Below are 20,952 nucleotides of genomic sequence, written 5' to 3' on the forward strand. Positions count from 1 at the left end.
CAGCTCTAGGTAGAGTCTTGGAGGGTCCAAACTTCTTCCATTTAGGAACGATAGAGCCCACTGTGTTCTTGGGGACCTTCAAATGCTGCATACATTCTTTGGTACCCTTCTCCAGACCTGTGCCACCACAATCCTGTCTCAGAGCTCTACGGACAATTCCTTTGACCTCATGACTTGGTTTTTGCTCTGACATGTACTGTCAACTGTGGAAGCTTATACAGACCTGTGTGCCTTTCCAAATCATGTCCAATCATTTGAATTTACCACAGGTAGACTGCAATCAAGTTGTAGAAACATCAAGGATTATCAATGGAAACAGGATGCACCTAAGCTCAATTTCAAGTCTCATAGCAAAGGGTCTGAATTCTTATGTATTTTTTTTACATTTGCTAAAATTTCCCAAAACAGGTTTTTGCTTTGTCATTGTGGTATTGTGTGTAGATTTTAGGTTTTGTATTTATTTAACCCATTTTAGAATAAGGCTATAATGTAACAATGTGGATAAAGTCAAGGGTTTGAAAACTTTCCAAAGGCACTGTATAGTGTATGTGGCAGTTGATCCAGTTCCTTTTGTCTGCTACATTGCTAGTCTACAACTGTAACTTACCCCAGTCGATACGCTTTCTGTTCTGTACATCAAACCATTGCTGAAGCATCAACACGTAGTTCAGAGGAGACCAATCCATTGAATTCAATTGAGACAAACATTATTGCTCAGATAAATAAACTTAGTCAACTGATATAAGTCAGTATGATGGAAGTACTAAGTATTGGGTTTCCCAGAAAATATAGTTCTCTCCATCACATGATTTATTACGGGGAAGGAGGGGGACCTTAACCATCTGTCTCAGGTTTTGCATGCAAGGAAGTTCAATATACCCTTGGATCTTTAGAGTGCCTTATTGTTTGACTCCTTTGCACCACCCATTATATGGATACCCATGCAGCACACTGACTCCACATCATGTCACAACCACAAACAGTTCAAAGGAGGAAAGAAAAATATGTAAAAAATACAAAAAAAGGAACAAACAGTATAGTTCTGGACAACAACCCAATAAAGAGGAGATAGCACCGTTGTCACAAAGGGGATGAGGACAAGGGAGGGCTAGGTCTGTGACATCCTGACTTGTGTGGCCAGGTTGCTAACGGAGTAGGCCGAGAACCGTCAGACTTTCCTTCCAAAACTCCATCCATTCTCTCCTCAAATCCTCAGCGGCCATCGCTTATTGTACAGCTGACACACACATAGTCCTCTTTCTCAGCCAACTCGGCTGTCACACCCACACAGACCTGGTGGAACCACTGGTTACAGCTGCCGTCACACTGGACCCAGTCCACCTGAAATAAGTCAAAAACACCAAATAAAGAGAACTCAAGTGACATAAGAGAGACAAGGAACTGAACATTCAGTACATTTGACAATTTCTACTACTAACAAACTGCTAGGCATTCTGTCCCTCTCTCCTTTATTTGAACTCCAACACTAGCAGCCAGTCAATCAGGTTTTTCGCAATTAATAAAATATTGCTCATCATCATTTCATATTTTCTTGTCAGTGAGTGATTTATTTGACCTCATCTCCTTCTGGCTGCTGGCATCCCTCTGCTGGACACATGGCCATCTCCTCTTCAGAGTCGTCTGACTGGGAGAAGTCGGAACGAGGAGATGAGGAGGTCGAGGCTGCCCTGCGTTCCAGGTTCTTCTCCTTGTTCATTTTCTGTCTCTTGTTTTGGAGCTTCTTGGCCTTGTCCCTGCGCTCTGTCTCCAGAGCCTCCCTCTCCAGGCGTCGCTTGGCCTTCTTCTCTGCTCCATTAACTACATCCTTTTTCAGGCCATCCTGAAGAGATAAAAAACATAACATCTTAAAGTAAGTAAACTGTATTTCTTATTTTCATCAGTGATGATACGGTAACAGTAATAAACTAAATGCTTTTATAGGCCAATAATAATACATACAATTTAATGTATTTGTATGAAAGGCTGTGGAGAAATGGTAGTCATCAAAGTCGAATAGATAGAAGTTAGTCAAATCAGAGCTGTTGCTCCGCCCACCAGTGAAATGGAGAAAAACATGCTGGGCAATTCCAGCTCAGAGAAGTCAAGTGAGAGAAAGTTCCAGCCATCCTGTAGTTTTCCACAAGTTAGCTTCATTGTGTTAGCCAAGGCCAGTGTGCATCCTTGTTGATATGCAAGTACATATTTAATATCCTTCAGGTTTTGTCTAAAGACACAATTGGGGACAATATTGTAATTTTATGGATACGCTAATTATGCTTATTATGTTTCTACTGCGAGCCATCGAGAGCTAGCAACTGTAACAAAGCTTGCGAGCTCCATCTCGCCGATCATATTATTACTGACATTTATCCTAGAATTCTTATTGTGTAATGTTCCCTCAGTGCCTTTTTTACATACCCTGTATAGATGTCCAGAAGATGGCACCGACAGACATGGAAGCTCTGCTTCTAGCTCCTAAGCAACTTTTCAGTATTTCGTTTTTTTTGTCATTTCTTACATTTATTAGCCCAGAACGTTTGTGTTGTTACACACAGCCGGAAATAACTTTTGGATATCAGAGCGGCGGTAACATTACGATCAGAAATACAACTTTCTCGAATTTGAATCCTTTGATCATATCCCGCAAGGCAATTTCATTTATTCCTGATGCTGCTCCAAGATGCCACCGGCGGAGGAGAGGTACTCTGAGTGGACTTCTTTTCCGACTCAGGAGGCGTAAACGCCATCCACCACTTCCGAGTATATTACTCGATAATGTTCCGTCGCTGGACAAAAAAGTAGACGAGCTCTGGGGAAGGATCTCCTTTCAGAAAGATATCAGGGACAGAATCATGGCTCTCTCTGGATATACTGTCCCCGTCCATTCAGCCACCTGGGTTCTCAGTACACAGTGCAGATATGAATAACGAACTCTCCGGGAAGAAGGCAGAGGGCAATTTGAACTTATTCCAGAGACTGCTCCAAGACGCCGCCGGCATAGAAGAGGTATTCAGAGTGGACTTCGTGTCCATCCACCACTTCAGAGTATTTTACTAATGTTCGGTCCTTGAACAATAAAGTAGACGAGCTTAAGGCGAGGATCCCCTTCCAGAGAGACATCAGGAACTGTAACATACTGTTTCACAAAATCATGGCTCTCTCCAGGTATACTATCCCCATCCATACAGCCAGCTGGGTTCTCAGTACATTGCACAGACAGGAATAAATAACTCTGGGAAGAAGAAAGGCGGGGGTGTATGTTTCATGATTAACTACACATGGTGTGATTGTGATAACATACAGGAACTCAAGTCCTTTTGTTCACCCAACCTAGAATATCTTAATCAAATGTCGACAGTATTAACTAACAAGATAATTCTTTGGTTATAGTAAGAGCTGTGAAAATTCCTCTCAAGCCAATACCAGGACAGCCGACAAGGAACTACACTGGACTTTCTGCAAACTGGAAATCACATATCCTGAGGCTGCACTTATTGTAGGTGGGGATTTAAAACAAAACGGAATTTGAGAACACACTACCGAAATTCCATCAACACATTGCCTGTAGTACTCGTGCTACAAAATCTCGACCATTGTTACTCCCCCTTCCGGGATGGCTTCAAGGCCCTCCCCCACTCTCCCTTTGGCAAATCAGATGGACTCTATTTTGCACCTACCTTCCTATATGCAGAAAGTCAAAATAGGAAGTACGTGTGCTAAGGTCTATTCAACGCTGGTCTGACCAATCGGAATCCATGGTTCAAGATTGTTTAGATCACGGAGACTGGGATATGTTCCCGGGTTGCCTCTGAGAATAACATTGACATATACACGGACACGGTGACTGAGTTCTTCAGGAAGTGTATAGGGGATGTTGTTCCCACTGACTATTAACACCTACCCAAACCAAAAACCGCAGATAGATTGTAGCATTCGAGGAAAACAGAAAGCAACCACCACTTAACCACGGCAAGGTAACCGGGAATATGCACGAATATAAACAGTGTAATTATTCCCTCCGTAAGGCAATCAAACAGGCAAAACGTGGAGTCGCAATTCAACAGCTCAGACCCGAGACGTATGTGGCAGGGTCTACATACAACCACAGATTACAAAGAGAAAACCAGCCACGTCGCAGAGACGGAAGTCTTGCTCCTGGATTAGCTAAACACCGTCGCCCGCTTTAAGGATAACACAGTGGCACTGACGTGGCCTGACCCCAAGGACTGTGGGCTCTCATTCTCTGTGGCCGATGTGAGTAAGACATTTAAGAGTGTTAACCCTCGCAAGGCTGCCGGCCCAGACGGCATCCCTAGCCGCGTCCTCTGAGCATGCGCAGACCAGCTGTCTGGAGTGTTTACGGACATATTCAATCTCTCCTTATCCCAGTCTGCTGTCCTCACTTGCTTCAAGATGTCCACTATGGTTCCTGTACCCAAGAAATGGTAACTGAAGTAAATTACTATCGCACCGTAGCACTCACTTCCGTCATCATGAAGTGCTTTGAGAGGCTAGTTAAGGATCATGTCACCTCCATCTTACCTGATAGTCTAGACCCACTTCAGTTTGCATACCGCCCCAATAGATCCACAGATGACGCAATCGCCATTGCACTGCACACTGTCCTATCCCATCTGGACAAGAGGAATACTTATGTAAGAACATTGTGCATTGACCATAGCTCAGCCTTCAACACCATAGTACCCTCCAAGCTCATCATTAAGCTTGGGGCCCTGGGTCTGAACCTTAGTGGGGTCATGTTGCATGGCTCCGTCTTGCCTTGTATAGCATTAAGCCATTATAACCACGTTATTATTACATGCATATTGTTCATAGTATCGTGAACTAGAGATGGTATTATGTATACACTCTACATCTGGCATTCAATATTGCATCTTTATTTCCCTCTTTACTTGCAGACCACGTACACACTTCTTGCAAGGTGCCATACCACCAAGTGCCTTGGCCCATCCATGCTACATACACGGTGCTGTTCCGTGTCCGTACTGTGAATCTTCAGCGTCATTAAACCACCTAGACCGCACTCCTCAGTCTTGTCATCTGTGCCCTTATCAGCACACGAGAGCGAACATAAAGTAGAATATACAGTCCACCAAGTACTCAGTTACAGTACTTGATAGCTAGCATGCTGACACACACACCTCTTTTTGTGGAGAGCTTCTTCCCTGAGAGTTGCACTGCTTGCGTTTGTCACAGTCCGAGGGGTCGTCCTCTTGCTGTGACGTGCGTCCGTGGGTGTGATGCGCTCCCAGCCCGTTCAGTAACACATGGTAGAGCTGTGTGATCTCTGGCAGAGACACCTGCAGCAGGAGCCCTTCCACCATCAGCTCCTCCAGCTCCACACTCAGACCTGCAGCAGCACAGCACACATCAGGTTATTGTAAAAGACAAATGTTCTCAATCAACTACCGTGCGTGCTGGTTAAATAATCAGTAGTCATCAGTAGAGCGCTAATCAATATAATGATGTTGTCAAGAAGTCCAGCTGGTGATAAGAATGACAAATGATTCTACAACATTGCTTTATAACACAAAACTGACCCTGCAGAGGAATGCATCGTTGCTCGGTGTAGAAGACCATCTGATCATGACTTGTCCTGTTCCACTCTGGAGTCAAACATGGTGGCTGTTTATATATATAAAAAATATATATATATCAAATTCATTACTAATCTGGTCATTAACATAACTCTTAATTCTGAATTATATCACTTTAAAATGGATAGATAACTACATTTCAGAGAAGGGGTGTGACTGACCTTTCCAACCGGAGATGGTGAAGTTCTAAAGCTCTCCTCCAGGTCTGGAAGGCCACAGGAGGCAGAGACCTGTCGCGCTCGCTGTTGCCAGCTGACTGTTCTCTCAACCAAATAGTGAAGCGCATCGCCTTCCGGTAGACGCACCTGGATACGCTGCAGCGACGCCAGCAAGGGCAGGACCTTGTCCAGGGAGGGCTTCTCCGAGCGTCGGCAGTCTGGACACAGCCAGGCCTGGGTTGAACGGGAGTCTGAGGGAGCCCTCACACACACGCTGTGGAAGGCGTCCCGGCAGAGCTCACACTGTAACATGGCTCCCATGGGGGGATTCTGACACACGCACACCTTCAGGTCCATGCAGTCTGCCGTGGGGAGGAGCTTGGACTCGTTAGCTGCCCGGAGGGAGGAGAGGGCCCACATCTCCCGTAACCGCACTTCCCCGAGAGTTGCCAGCTGGTAAATAGACGTAAAATCATTTCAATTTATACAATTTGAATGCAAGTTCATGTCCAACGTGCATTGAGGTACAATACATATCCAGTACTAGAAAGAAGTAGAGAAAGCCAAGGTCCGCACTTTGAACTGAGTTGGAAATTAAAGATGTATTCAGTTTGAGACATGGCCATTGTAGGTGTACTTACAGCTGAGGTAGTGTCCTTGGTCTCTAGAAGGGCTTTTTCCACATCACTGAGACAGTCTAGCTTCACCATCTTCTTCTTACTGCAGTCTTTAGCTTTTTTCGACTTCCTTTTCGGGGACCCTGCTCCAACCTCAAATCTTGGACACAGAACCTGTGGACAAGAACAAAATTGTGAATTCTGGTGAATGCATTTCTGGGGAAATAAACTGCTTTATATTGTACATCACTCATAGAACATTCATAGGTGGTGCATTACAGCCGATTACCTCAAGCAGAGTGAAGTGAGAGTTTTTCATGAGGAAGGTTTTAGCTGCAGACTCTTTCCAGGCCTGCAGCTCTGTTACCAGAAACTCCAGATGCTTTAGAGGGTCCAGCTGGACTGGGATGGCTTGTCCTCGTAGAACCATATCAGAAAGCTTGTCAAACAATGGAATGGACTCTCCATCCTATAAAAGTACACAGAATACACATTTTCTATACATAAATGGTTCCACCTTTACATGTCAACCTGGGAGCATTGTTTCTATAAAAATCATGTATAACATTGTGAAAACGTGGTGTTTTATTCTTCCGTACCTGAAATGCCTCTGCTTCCTGAAGCCATTCCCTGGCCCTACTGATGGAGTCCTTCAGCATCAGACAATTGGGGAGGTAAGCAGGTATACCCACCACCTTCTCAGCTGCTTCAGAGAGGACTTCTATCGATGGGGGGGGCCTGGTGGAGAAGAAAACAGTTAGGTCAAAAGACTGGTCAGTCACCAGCACAATGGGGCCCAGTTATCCGGCTGACAGGAAGCATACATATCATATTTATCCATCTGTATGGACTATGGAGAAATGTCCTCAGGTGTGTGTCAATCATAAAAATATGAATGTACTATCATGAAAAAAAAACCTTTGACAATTCCTAAGATATTTCACTTCCCTTGTTGTTCAATATTTGTTGCTATTCACTCCATCTTTCATAAAAGGTCAATTCAAGATCTTTCTGATGTAAGCAGACATCACTGTTGTGAGGGTTGTGAACCATGCAACGTTTTTCCTCTGACGGCTGATGGATTGTTTAGTGTTAGTAGCTTTACATAAGCATCTATACTGACCCCTTGCAACCACGACACACTTTTACACTTTCAAACCATTGGTGGCATATACAGTTACCGTGGTCTGGGCTGTGCACAATTCTATAATAAAGAAAATGTTCAACATACTGATAAAGTCATAAAGAAACAAACTATCCATCTGTCCTTGAGGAGATAAAAAAGAAAGAGAGTCTTCTCACTATACTAAGCACTAAAATTACAGCACATTTGAATGAGAACTCTAGCTCTAGAAAGATGCAGACAATTAAAACTGGACTGAAAAAGACTGCTAAAACCGTGGATATGTGGCGCGCACAGAAGATGCACATTCCTTGGGAGAGCCATGCCATTAAAAAAAAGCTGTTTGAAAAAAACACCGGTGACAGTGATTATTAAAATGCACTGGGTACCAAATGGGATGAAAGCAGAACTAGATATGCATGCTCACTTTTTGTAGATCTTGTTGAATATTCTAGCAGCAGCATTTTGCACTAGCTGGAATTAAAATGAAGCAAAATCAGGGACACTGACATACTGTATTTCTGCTAATGTACAAATCAGTAATCCCGTATGTTTGTACATTCGTTAAAGAGAAACCTCACTAGCTTTAATATAAGTGCCATAACCACATGGCTCATTTTGGCTAAGAGTAGAGAAAGTTCAAATTCAAGACCCAGAGTTGAATCTCTGAGGACACAATTATTGTAAATTCAGGTCTAAATGATCCAGAATAACAAAGCCCAGAAGATGACCTTAAACCTATTGTTAAAATCCACTCATCTAAAATTTTGGCCCGTCTTCTTTGACATCGGATTCCTAAAAATAAAAAAAAACCTGAAATACCTGGTTTACAGATTAAGACTACAGATGTAAACGAGAAATCCTCGGTGTGTGCGGCCTTCACCTGGCCTTGAGGAGGATGCTGGTCTTTTCCTCCCAATGTTCAGACACAGTGAGTAGCTCCTGCAGATGAGCCATGCCCTTCTCCACGGAGGGGTGAGGGGTCAGGCCCACGCCCTGGTCTATCAGCCTCCGCATGGTCTCCAGGGTGAGGGTGGAGGGCTGGGCGCTGGTCTGCTGCACACCCTCCAGCCAACGGGCTTGCTCCAGCCTCTCCCGTAGTATTGGAAGTTCAGGCAGCTCCACATCAAAGTCAAAGCTAACGTCTAGAAGACTCTGGATTACTGCTGTGCTGGTGGCCTCATCCATCAGAACTTTCTCACTGTGCTGCTGGAAGTCTTCGATGCGATTCAAGAGATCCTAAGAAAATAAACGTCATTCATATCATTAGGAATACGATTCTACAATGATTGAGGATTCAGATGGGTTTTATTTGGGTTTATGCTTTAACCTTGAGGAGTACTTTCTGATTAGGGATGTTAAAGGTTAACATTTGATCGGTCATGCACATCGGTCAAAAGGTTAATTTGAATAATGTAATGAAATTAAAATTGGAGCATATGTTTTTGTTAGTCGTCATGCATTTTATTTATCACACTCGCACAGCATACAGACCCTAGTTTGAGTGGAATATCACCTGTCGAACAGCGCGAGAGCTGCAGCTGCTCCTCAAACAGCTAGTTTCTGCTGGAGTGAAAAGCCCAGTCATTGCGCAACAATTCTAAACGCAATCACGTGTTAAAAAACAAAGTTTTGATGGCCACGATTAAAAATAGGGGCCCCAGCTTTTCATTGATACTATTTTTCTTCCTCAACTCGTAATTGAAGCGCACTTCCCATTCAAGTGCATAGGATTAGGCAACGGTAGGCAGGCTATTAAGCGCATCACCCACCACTTTGCAATCGGAGCTGGAGGCTCTATGCAATTTGGTAAAATATACTTCATTTATTGAAACCTGAATATTTTACTTCCTATTATGAGGCATGTCTTACCTTGCTTCAAAGTAGCCTAGCCAAAATCCTACCATAGAAACATGGAATTTATTTTCCATGTCAACTTTCTTTCGTTGTCCAGAAGCCAAAGGCACCATCCCACTCATATTAGCAACCCATCAAAGTTGTTGCTATTGGATTCCGTCTCTTTCCATGTTTCTAACAGAGATGTCGATCTCTGTCATATGGAACACTCACATCAGGGTGTGCTGTTAAGAACTGTGTTTTACTGTGACTTACATTCTGGTGAAAGTTTGAAAATTGTGTTTTATCAGCTGCTTCACTACAATAGTTGCATGTTAAATAATATAGCATTTTGGCTGTGAGCCAAATGTCTGTTCCTTGTATGCATGCATAACATTTTCTGTGTCATGTCATTTTACTGTTGGGATTTATTTTTGCAGTTGGTTAATGAGGGTCGGTTAAAATTGGCAGGAAAATTGACGGAATTTGCATTCCATCTCTGACCAATCGAGTTAAACATAGTTCCACAGTCATCTTAGTTAGGTCTAATCAATTCCAATGACATTTTCTAATGGCTGCAATATCATGGCATTTAGATATTGAACTTCCTCATTGCATGGCATGTAGTATCTATTGGACCTTTAATTTGGGGGCTTGAGGAAGGCTGCAAGGGATGTTGTAAAGCTGCCTGACAAATGACCTCAGCTCCTGCACGGTCAGCTGGCTCTGGGTCTTCCCCCCACCACACCGATACCTGAGAGAGAATTATCACAACAATTGAATCAAACTACATCATGCAAACCCTTGAATCAATCTGGTAATTAAATTTAAATAAACAGTTGGTTGGTTGAGGAATTGAATATTCAAGATATAGTTGATCATGTGTGGGCAGGGGAGGGAAATGATCCAGTGCTGATACTCCTGTTACATCTGACTGTGTTATTGGTACCTAGTCTGCCTTTTGCCGTTGAGTAGCTGCTGGGCCACTGAGAAGCACTTCTCTGCATCCTGTGTGACTAAACGGAGCTGACGCAAGAGGTCATTGTCAGGGAACATCTTGGACTCTGATTCGTTAATGAGGGAGCGGAAGACTGACAAGCCTGAGGAGAGAAGGTCAACATTTCAACCAATAGGTTATGTGAGGCCTGATTCACAACTATACGGAACAAAAATATAAACATCACATGTAAAGTGTTGGTCCAATGTTTCATGAGCTGAAATATAAGATCCCAGAAATGTTCCATCCACACAAAAGCTCCTCTCAAATGTTGTGCACAAATTTGTTTACATCCCTGTTAGTGAGCATTTCTCCTCTGCCAAGATAATCCATCCACCTGACAGGTGTGGCATGTCAATAAGATGATTAAACAGCATGATCATTAATAGATGCACCTTGTGCAATAAAAAGTCACTCTAAAATGTGCAGTTTTGTCACACAACACAACAGATGACCCTCGTTGAGGGATCGTGCTATTAGCACGCTGGCTGCAAGAATGTCCACCAGAGATGTTGCCAGAGAATTTAATGTTAATTTCTCTACTATAAGGTGGCTCTAACTTAATTTGAGAGAATTTGGCATTGGGTTTGCAAAACCTAATAATTTCTGCACAAACTCATCTGCGTGCTCGTCGTCCTCACCAGGGTCTTGACCTGACTGCAGTTCGGCATTGTAAACGACGCCAGTGGGCAAATACTAACTTTCGATGGCCACTGGTACACTGGAGAAGTGTGCTCGTCACGGATGAATCCCGGTTTCAACTGTACCGGGCAGATAGCAGAGGTGTGGGACAAACAGGGTTGCTGATGTCAACGTTGTGAACAGAGTGCCCCCTGGTGGCGGTGGGGTTAGGGTATGGGCAGACATAAGCTACGGACAACGAATACATTTGCATTTTATCGTTGGCAATTTGGATGCACACAGATAACGTGATGAGATCCTGAGGCACATTGCCGTGCCATTCGTCCACCGCCATCACCTCTGTATCACATCAAGCTGTCATTGGGAGTCCCATAGGGCGGCGCACAATTGGCCCAGCGTTGTCCGGGTTTGGGCGGGGGAGGCAGTCATTGTAAATAAGAATTTGTTCAATTTAAATAAAGGTTAAATAAAAAATAAAAATGGTTCAGCATGATAATGCATGGTTCCATGTTGCAAGGATCTGTACACAATTCCTGGAAGCTGAAAATATCCCAGTTCTTCCATGGCCTGCATACTCACCAGACATGTCACCCATTGAGGATGTTTGACAGCGCGTTCCAGTTTCCACCCATATCCAGCAGCTTCGCACAGCCATTGAAGAGTGGGACAACATTCCACAGGCCACAATCAACAGCCTGATCAACTCTTTTCAAAGGAGGTGAGTCGCACTGCATGTGGCAAATGGTGGTCACACCAGATACTGACTGGTTCTCTGCTACACGCCCCTACCTTGTTTTGTAAATTATCTGCGACCAACCGATGCATATCCGTATTCCCAAATCATGTGAAATGCATAGATTAGGGCATAACAAATTCATGTCAACTGATCGATTTCCTTATATGAACTGTAACTCAGCAAAATCTTAGAAATTGTTGCACGTTACGTTTATTTTTTTGTTCAGAGTGAATACAGTTCAACTCTTAGGGGCGGTTTTCCAAACCCAGATTAAGGTGCATTTCTGGATTTCAAAGTACTTTTAACGGAGAGAAGAATATAGACAAGCGGAATTTGTCTCTCACTTTTTTTCTTGTCCAACTTAGCCTCCAGAGTCTCCGTCACGCGGGATGCCCACTCGTCGTAGGTCTCAGCTCGCTGCTTTACCACGTTCATCATGGGGTACAGATCATCCAGTGTAAATCTATAACTGAAAGTGGAAAAGGGGAATAATGTCAGTAGGGGTCAAAGCCAGAGCAGATGAGCCATCTGAGGACACCGGGGATTACAGAAATGTAATTAAAAAGGAGCTGATGTGCCTCCTTATTCTACATGTCAGAGGCATGTTTGTTCTACACAACTTACACTACATGAACAAACGTATGTGGACACCTGTTCGTCGAACATCTCATTTGCATTAATATGGAGTTGGTCCCCCCTTTGCTGCTATAAACAGCCTCCACTGTTCTGGGAAGGCTTTCTATTAGATGTTGGAACATTGCTGCGGGGACTTGCTTTCATTCAGCCACAAGAGCATTAGTGAGGTAAGGCGATCAGGCTCGTAGTCAGCATATGATGCCGTTGAGGTCAGGACTCTGTGCAGGCCAGTCAAGTTTTTCCACACCGATCTGGACAAACCATTTCTGTACGGACCTCGCTTTGTGCACGGGGGCATTGGCATGCTAAAACAGGAAAGGGCCTTTCCCAAACTGTTGCCACAAAGTTGGAAGCACAACATCTTCTAGAATGTCATTGTATGGTGTAGTGTTAAGATTTCCCTTCACTGGAACTAAGTGGCCTAGCCTGAACCATGAAAAACAGCCCCAGACCATTATCCCTCCACCAAACATTACAGTTGGCACTATGCATTCGGGACAGGTAGTGTTGTCCTGGCATCCGCCAAACCCAGATTCGTCCGTCGGACTGCCAGGTGTTGAAGTGTGATTCACACTGGACACACTGGACTGCCCATTAATCACGGTACTCCACTCTGCTTGTTTGTTTTATCTGTCGGCCCAGTTGCCTAGTCAACGCCATTTTACCTGCTGTTTGTTGTGCTAGCTGATTAGCCTCGCCCACTGTTTTTAGCTAGCTTTCTCAATTCAACACCTGTGACTACTGTATGCCTCGCTGTATGTCTCTCCCAAATGTCAATATGCCTTGTATACTGTTGTTCAGGTTAGTTATCATTGTTTTAGTTCACAATGGAGCCCCTAGATCCACTCTGCATACCCCTGTTACCTCCCTTGTCCCACCCCCCACACATGCGGTGACCTCACCCATTACAACCAGCATTTCCAGAGATACAACCTCTCTCATCATCACCCAGTGCCTGGGCTTACCTCCGCTGTACCCGCACCCCACCATACCCCTGTCTGCGCATTATGCCCTGAATATATTCTACCATGCCCAGAAACCTGCTCCTCTTATCCTCTGCCCCCAACGCTCTAGGCGACCAGTTTTGATAGCCTTTAGCCGTACCCTCATACTACTCCTTCTCTGTTCCGCGGGTGATGTGGAGGTAAACCCAGGCCCCGCATGTCCCCAGGTACCCTCATTTGTTGACTTCTGTGATCGAAAAAGTCTTGGTTTTATGCATGTCAACATCAGAAGCCTCCTCCCTAAGTTTGTTTTACTCACTGCTTTAGCACACTCTGCTAACCCTGATGTCCTTGCCGTGTCTGAATCCTGGCTCAGGAAGGCCACCAAAAATTCAGAGATTTCCATACCCAACTATAACATCTTCCGTCAAGATAGAACTGCTAAAGGGGGAGGAGTTGCAGTCTACTGCAGAGATAGCCTGCAAAGTAATGTCATACTTTCCAGGTCCATACCCAAACAGTTTGAACTACTAATTTTGAAAATTACTCTCTCCAGAAACAAGTCTCTCACTGTTGCCGCCTGCTACCGACCCCCCTCAGCTCCCAGCTGTGCCCTGGACACCATTTGTGAATTGATCGCCCCCCCATCTAGCTTCAGAGTTCGTTCCTAAACTGGGATATGCTTAACACCCCGGCAGTCCTACAATCTAAGCTAGATGCCCTCAATCTCACTCAAATCATCAAGGAACCCACCAGGTACAACCCTAACTCTGTAAACAAGGGCACCCTCATAGACGTCATCCTGACCAACTGGCCCTCCAAATATACCTCTGCTGTCTTCAACCAGGATCTCAGCGATCACTGCCTCATCGCCTGTATCCGCCACGGAGCCGCAGTCAAACGACCACCCCTCATCACTGTCAAACGCTCCCTAAAACACTTCTGTGAGCAGGCCTTTCTAATCGACATGGCCCGGGTATCCTGGAAGGACATTGACCTCATCCCGTCAGTTGAGGATGCATGGTCATTCTTTAAAAGTAACTTCCTCACCATTTTAGATAAGCATGCTCCGTTCAAAAAATGCAGAACCAAGAACAGATACAGCCCTTGGTTCACTCCAGACCTGACTGCCCTCGACCAGCACAAAAACATCCTGTGGCGGACTGCAATAGCATCGAATAGCCCCGTGATATGCAACTGTTCAGGGAAGTCAGGAACCAATACACGCAGTCAGTCAGGAAAGCTAAGGCCAGCTTCTTCAGGCAGAAGTTTGCATCCTGTAGCTCCAACTCCAAAAAGTTCTGGGACACTGAAGTCCATGGAGAACAAGAGCACCTCCTCCCAGCTGCCCACTGCTCTGAGGCTAGGAAACACTGTCTCCACCGATAAATCCATGATTATCGAAAACTTCAATAAACACTTCTCAACGGCTGGCCATGCCTTCCGCCTGGCTACTCCAACCTCGGCCAACAGCTCCGCCCCCCCGTAGCTCCTCACCCAAGCCTCTCCAGGTTCTCCTTTACCCAAATCCAGTTAGCAGATGTTCTGAAAGAGCTGCAAAACCTGGACCCGTACAAATCAGCTGGGCTTGACAATCTGGACCCGCTATTTCTGAAACTATCTGCCGCCATTGTCGCAACCCCTATTACCAGCCTGTTCAACCTCTCTTTCATATCGTCTGAGATCCCCAAGGATTGGAAAGCTGCCGCTGTCATCCCCCTCTTCAAAGGGGAGACACCCTGGACCCAAACTGTTACAGACCTATATCCATCCTGCCCTGCCTATCTAAGGTATTCGAAAGCCAAGTCAACAAACAGGTCACTGACCATCTCGAATCCCACCGTACCTTCTCCGCTGTGCAATCTGGTTTCCGAGCCGGTCACGGGTGCACCTCAGCCACACTCAAGGTACTAAACGATATCATAACCGCCATCGATAAAAGACAGTACTGTGCAGCCGTCTTCATCGACCTCGCCAAGGCTTTCGACTCTGTCAATCACCATATTCTTATCGGCAGACTCTACAGCCTCGGTTTTTCGGATGACTGCCTTGCCTGGTTCACCAATTACTTTGCAGACAGAGTTCAGTGTGTCAAATCGGAGGGCATGCTGTCCGGTCCTCTGGCAGTCTCTATGGGGGTGCCACAGGGTTCAATTCTCGGGCCGACTCTTTTCTCTGTGTATATCAATGATGTTGCTCTTGCTGCGGGCGATTCCCTGATCCACCTCTACGCAGACGACACCATTCTATATACTTTCGGCCCGTCATTGGACACTGTGCTATCTAACCTCCAAACGAGCTTCAATGCCATACAGCACTCCTTCCGTGGCCTCCAACTGCTCTTAAATGCGAGTAAAACCAAATGCATGCTTTTCAACCGATCGCTGCCTGCACCCGCATGCCCGACTAGCATCACCACCCTGGATGGTTCCGACCTTGAATATGTGGACATCTATAAGTACCTAGGTGTCTGGCTAGACTGCAAACTCTCCTTGTATGCTCTAGTCGGCTGGCCCTCACTACATATTCGTCGCCAGACCCACTGGCTCCAGGTCATCTACAAGTCCATGCTAGGTAAAGCTCCGCCTTATCTCAGTTCACTGGTCACGATGGCAACACCCATCCGTAGCACGCGCTCCAGCAGGTGTATCTCACTGATCATCCCTAAAGCCAACACATCATTTGGCCGCCTTTCGTTCCAGTACTCTGCTGCCTGTGACTGGAACGAATTGCAAAAATCGCTGAAGTTGGAGACTTTTATCTCCCTCACCATCTTCAAACATCAGCTATCCGAGCAGCTAACCGATCGCTGCAGCTGTACATAGTCTATAGGAAAATAGCCCACCCATTTTCACCTACCTCATTCCCATACTGTTTTTTATACTGTTTTTATTTATTTATTTTTCTGCTCTTTTGCACACCAATATCTCTACCTGTACATGACCTGATCATTTATCACACCAGTGTTAATCTGCAAAACTGTATTATTCGCCTACCTCCTCATGCCTTTTGCACACATTGTATATAGACTGCCCATTTTTTTTCTACTGTGTTATTGACTTGTTAATTGTTTATTCCATGTGTAACTCTGTGTTGTCTGTTCACACTGCTATGCTTTTATCTTGGCCAGGTCGCGGTTGCAAATGAGAACTTGTTCTCAACTAGCCTACCTGGTTAAATAAAGGTGAAAAAAAAAAAAAAAAAAAAAAAAAAATCACTTCAGAGAACGTGTTTCCACTCCTCCAGAGTCCAATGGCGGCGGCGCTTTACACCACTCCAGCCAACGCTTGGAATTGAGCATGGTGATCTTAGGCTTGTGTGCGACAGCTCTGCCATGGAAACCCATTTCATGGAGCTCTCGATGAGCAGTTATTGTGCTGACTTTGCTTCCAGAGGCAGTTTGGAACTCTGTAGTGAGTGTTGCAACAGAGGACAGATGATTTCTACATTCTTCAGCACTCTGCAGACGAACTGACTTGTTGGAAAGGTGGCATCCTATGAGGCCATTCTACTGCCAATGTGTGTCTATGGAGATTGCATGGCTGTGTGCTCGATTTTATATACCTGTTAGCAACGGGTGTGGCTGAAATAGCTGAATCCACTAATTTGAACACATATTTTTTTTATATAGACTATTTCTATTTGAACGTTCGACAACATTGTGCCCTGTTGAATGCACCCCGGGACTCACTTCAGTGTGGACAAGGGAAAATAATCTGTGGAGATTAAAGCCAAACTGGTGTGCTGTTGATAGACTAGATGCGTCGGAAGACAGGACATGAGAAATGACTCACTTCAGTGTGTAGTTGGTGAGGGGGCAGGAGCAGAGGTCCTGGATGTGGTGGAGACAGACCAGCTGGCCGGGGCTGCAGGGGCAGGTGATGGCAGACAGGAAACAGGTGGTCCTACATTTGGCACACTGCCGCTCATCATCCTGCAGGAGATCGTACTCCGCCTGCTCACAACGCAACACCCCCTTGGGGAGAAAGACACAGACCCAATCATGTTAGAAACGAAGACCCGAGAGACAGTGGAACCAGACAGCTGTTCTCCTTAATTGGAGTGAACAATATATCATTAGTGTTTGATAAGCCTCTAAAAATGAATACATCAAAATAATCTGTTTAGGTCTCGTTGCTCTGCATATCAAAATAATAAATTGTGATCTATTATGACCTGAAAAATACAGAAATATAAAGCAATGATAAAATATTATTGCTTATTACTCGCTTATTTTTTAGAAGAAAAAAAATACTTTGATTAATTGATTTGAAAAGTGAAAAATAAATGTCTGTTGTAGGTGCACTTTACCATCTTGCGGACTTTATCTCGTAGGTCCTGTTCCTCTCTGACCATATCCTTCATATCCTTCTGGACAGCCGACGCCAGGACCACGTCCAGACTGTTGGCCTTGGAGGCCATCTGGCAGATCATCTCGTCGTGGGAGAAAACACAGTACCGATGCAGCAGTCTGTAGTGGTCGACGCATTGGCGGCCTAATGCCATCTGAGATTAACCAAAGAGAGACTATATTAGTAAACAGTCCACTTCACATAAACTAACCCTTGCAATATAATATCAATGAGGAAGCCAATGAGTATCTTACCCAGTCCACAGTACAGAAGTTGACAGCCTCAGCGAAGTTAAAACCTTGGTTAAAACCACTGTGATAGGCTCTGGGGAAAGTGATGACAAACTCACCAGCACACTGATTGGTTCTGTAAATCTGGGGACACAGAAAATATCACTTTCAAGATGATGTCTCTGTTACTGAAATGATATAGTATTCTATGGAAATACATGGGTGTAAGTCTAGTTACATTGAGGGAGACACTTACCGGAACCCCGTAGGACATGAGGGTGTTAGGGTTCATGATGGTGACCAGCTGGTGGAGGAGATCTGGCTGAATCTGAAACAGCTCTGGAGCTAGTTTCTTCATCACAGCCTCCAGCTGTTCCGCAGCAAAGCCAGGTGCTCCATACCATGTCTTTGGCTCCCCCCTTTCAAAAACAAAAAACTTGATTCTTGAACATCATGCAAATAAGGTATCCAAGGTGATATTAATAGCTTGAAAATATTGTCCTGACTCCATACAGAAAATGTGGAAAACTAAAAATCCCTGATCATAAGCAAAATGGCACTGTGTTATGATTGTACCATGTTACTAATTACTTAGTTTCAACATCCCTAAATAAAGAGTGGTTGGTAAACATCAGTACCAGTGCAGGTAGTTGATTGAGTAGCTCCAGTGGTCCTCGATGTGCCAGCAGAAGGAGGAGAAGCACATGCCTACATAGAGCCAAGGTAGAGTCATCCCACAGATGTCTGCTGTGACATGAGTCAACACTGACGGGTCCATCATCGCCATATTGTTCAGGTTCCAGCCACACTTCAGGTACTTCTGTAAGAGATGAGAAAGAGTTTAGCCATTTTTTAAATCTATTTTTATTCTGATTCAAAATGGTACATTGGCAAGACATTAAAATTGAAAGACACGTTTTTTCCATTATATCGTGAGTCTGTGTGATATACTGAATTGGTTTGGTTACCCATAAATTTGAATACAGCTGCCTACCTCATCCTTTTCTGAAACCTTAAATCTTCCATTCTTGATGGGGAATCCGCTCCCAAACTCCTTGGAGGCTATATCTGCTCCGTACTCCACTGTGACGTCCTCTTCGATGGTGCTCACCAAGCGCCAGAACTCTTTTTCCACCAACTCTGTGGGAACCATCTGAAACAAACAAACAAGCAAACAGTTGTGAATCCATAACAACAGGTTAAAATTGTAAGACCTTCCTTAATGGATTAGACACATTCGACTTACATGAACGGGCATGTTGAAGTAATCAGATTTGAAGGAGTCTGCCATTTCTCCAAAAGCCCGCAAAGAGTAGTCCCTGTATGCCTGCTCAAAGCCAAATGCCTCCTGAGGTTTGCTGCACTCCTGTTCAAAAGAAGAAGAAGAAGAAAAAGGGTAGAAATCACACCTTGATAACAGTTTTCTTTTCACAGACAAACGCATTCGGAATTCCGCATAGAGCTTTTAAATGGCTTTTTGAGGAGGAGTGGAAGTGAAACACTGGAATGCAAAAAGAACTTGCATTTGTAAACAACAGCTGTTACGTTGTGGCTGCATGGACAGCAAGGTTAGCAGCAGGAGGTGACGCTAGGATGATGTCTAGCACACGGTTAAGTTGTTTATCATGGCGGTCTATCCTACATAGGATAGACAGCCATCAAATATATATATTTTTTTAAATGACACAAAAGTTAGCTTGACCTGCTAAAAACAACATTAGCTACCCAAATAGTAGCTAAGCTAGCTAGCTAGCTAATGAACATATTTCCAGTCCCAAAGAGAGAACTATGATAATTCAAAAACACAATTGCAACGAAACATATCAAATTTTATATCACTTGAGAATAACAAAGAAAGCCGTTGTCTAAATTTCCATGTTTCCTAACCTCAGATACAGAGATCAGTGAAAGCTACTAAACCCAGTCTGCAGATGAAAGTCCCATCTATCTCCAATGAGTCTATCTCCAATGGGTTACATATGCTACTGGTTTACCGTTAGAATTGGTTGTAGGACTACAAATATACTATTTAAAGTAACAATGCATAGACCTAGAACATGTACGGCCAACCTTGCGCCTAGAGATCTAGCTACTGGGTGTGCAGGGTTCTGTTCCAGCCCTGCCCTGACATTCTGCTTATTATTTGTATTCAACACTTTTCAAATTACTATTCTGTTGTTTTGGGAGTAAGATGAATGTCTAAACCCACTAACCATTTACATAGGCATTCTTTGTACGATATGAAATAAAGTGTTGATTCTTTGAATGAAGTATAGTGTATTTTTGGGTCATTAAACATTCCGTTTGTCGGTTTTATTTCATTGTCACTTACTCTCTCACTTTGTCTGATGATATTGCACCGATTTGCAGCGGATGTCCTTGATCACTGGCGTGTGTGTAACAATCCCTGTATGGCTGACATAGGACACAACCCCTGTACATAACAGCACTTCATACCCACAAAGCAACATCCATTATCCTACCAAAACCATGATCTTGGTTGGGCTAGAACAGTGGTTCCCAACCTTTTTTGGTTACTGTACCACCAAGTATATTTTGCTCTGCCCGGAGTACCCTCGAAGCACTCCCTCATGTAAATTTTACCAGTAAGCCTACGGTCTCAGGAGTCTTCTCATGTACCCCCTGTGGATAGGCCAAGCACCCCCCCAGGAGTCCTATTAACCCTGGTTGGGAAACACTGGGATAGAATAACAGTACTTTAGGTCTCAGAGCAGGTGACATCACCACACTATGCCTACTAGGGCTTTGTCTCACTTTGTTTTTCCTTGATTACTCACATCCTATCCCCTCACCTGTATTTTAAACAATTGTATTGGAGGTGAAGGTACCTTCTACTCCAATGGGTTTTGAGCAGGAGGCGATGAGAGGAATCGAGGAAGGATGAACTGAGAAAGAGCCTAGCACTCACTGACCACCTCCTCCTTCGCATCAACCTCAGCAGCCAGCAGAGCAGACTTTGTGAACTGAGTCAACCCACAGAATACATTTTGGGGGTATTTCATTCTGCTACATTGGCCCAGATCACCCAGTTGGAGGCTGCGT

At 44.4% G+C, this 20,952-nt stretch overlaps 1 protein-coding gene across 1 annotated transcript in view; it reads right to left on the reverse strand.

Moving 5' to 3' along the window:
* Window positions 1–740: 740 nt before the first annotated feature.
* The window catches only part of kdm5bb (lysine (K)-specific demethylase 5Bb), a 37,118-nt gene continuing 16,906 nt past the window's right edge, over window positions 741–20,952 (reverse strand). The window contains exons 10-28 of the mRNA XM_046365787.1: window positions 19,136–19,255; window positions 18,884–19,042; window positions 18,528–18,709; window positions 18,146–18,308; window positions 17,914–18,033; window positions 17,619–17,813; window positions 17,102–17,283; window positions 12,072–12,196; window positions 10,302–10,452; window positions 9,992–10,106; window positions 8,400–8,755; window positions 6,993–7,131; window positions 6,683–6,862; window positions 6,418–6,567; window positions 5,780–6,229; window positions 5,562–5,646; window positions 5,163–5,371; window positions 1,577–1,840; window positions 741–1,341 (exon numbers count right to left, since the gene is read on the reverse strand). Coding sequence (XP_046221743.1) covers window positions 1,213–1,341; window positions 1,577–1,840; window positions 5,163–5,371; window positions 5,562–5,646; window positions 5,780–6,229; window positions 6,418–6,567; window positions 6,683–6,862; window positions 6,993–7,131; window positions 8,400–8,755; window positions 9,992–10,106; window positions 10,302–10,452; window positions 12,072–12,196; window positions 17,102–17,283; window positions 17,619–17,813; window positions 17,914–18,033; window positions 18,146–18,308; window positions 18,528–18,709; window positions 18,884–19,042; window positions 19,136–19,255 — 3,474 coding nt within the window. The 3' untranslated portion in view covers window positions 741–1,212. The remainder of the gene's footprint in view (window positions 1,342–1,576; window positions 1,841–5,162; window positions 5,372–5,561; window positions 5,647–5,779; window positions 6,230–6,417; window positions 6,568–6,682; window positions 6,863–6,992; window positions 7,132–8,399; window positions 8,756–9,991; window positions 10,107–10,301; window positions 10,453–12,071; window positions 12,197–17,101; window positions 17,284–17,618; window positions 17,814–17,913; window positions 18,034–18,145; window positions 18,309–18,527; window positions 18,710–18,883; window positions 19,043–19,135; window positions 19,256–20,952) is intronic.

The sequence above is a fragment of the Oncorhynchus gorbuscha genome, linkage group LG10 (genome assembly GCF_021184085.1).
Source record: "Oncorhynchus gorbuscha isolate QuinsamMale2020 ecotype Even-year linkage group LG10, OgorEven_v1.0, whole genome shotgun sequence".
NCBI lineage: Eukaryota > Metazoa > Chordata > Actinopteri > Salmoniformes > Salmonidae > Oncorhynchus > Oncorhynchus gorbuscha.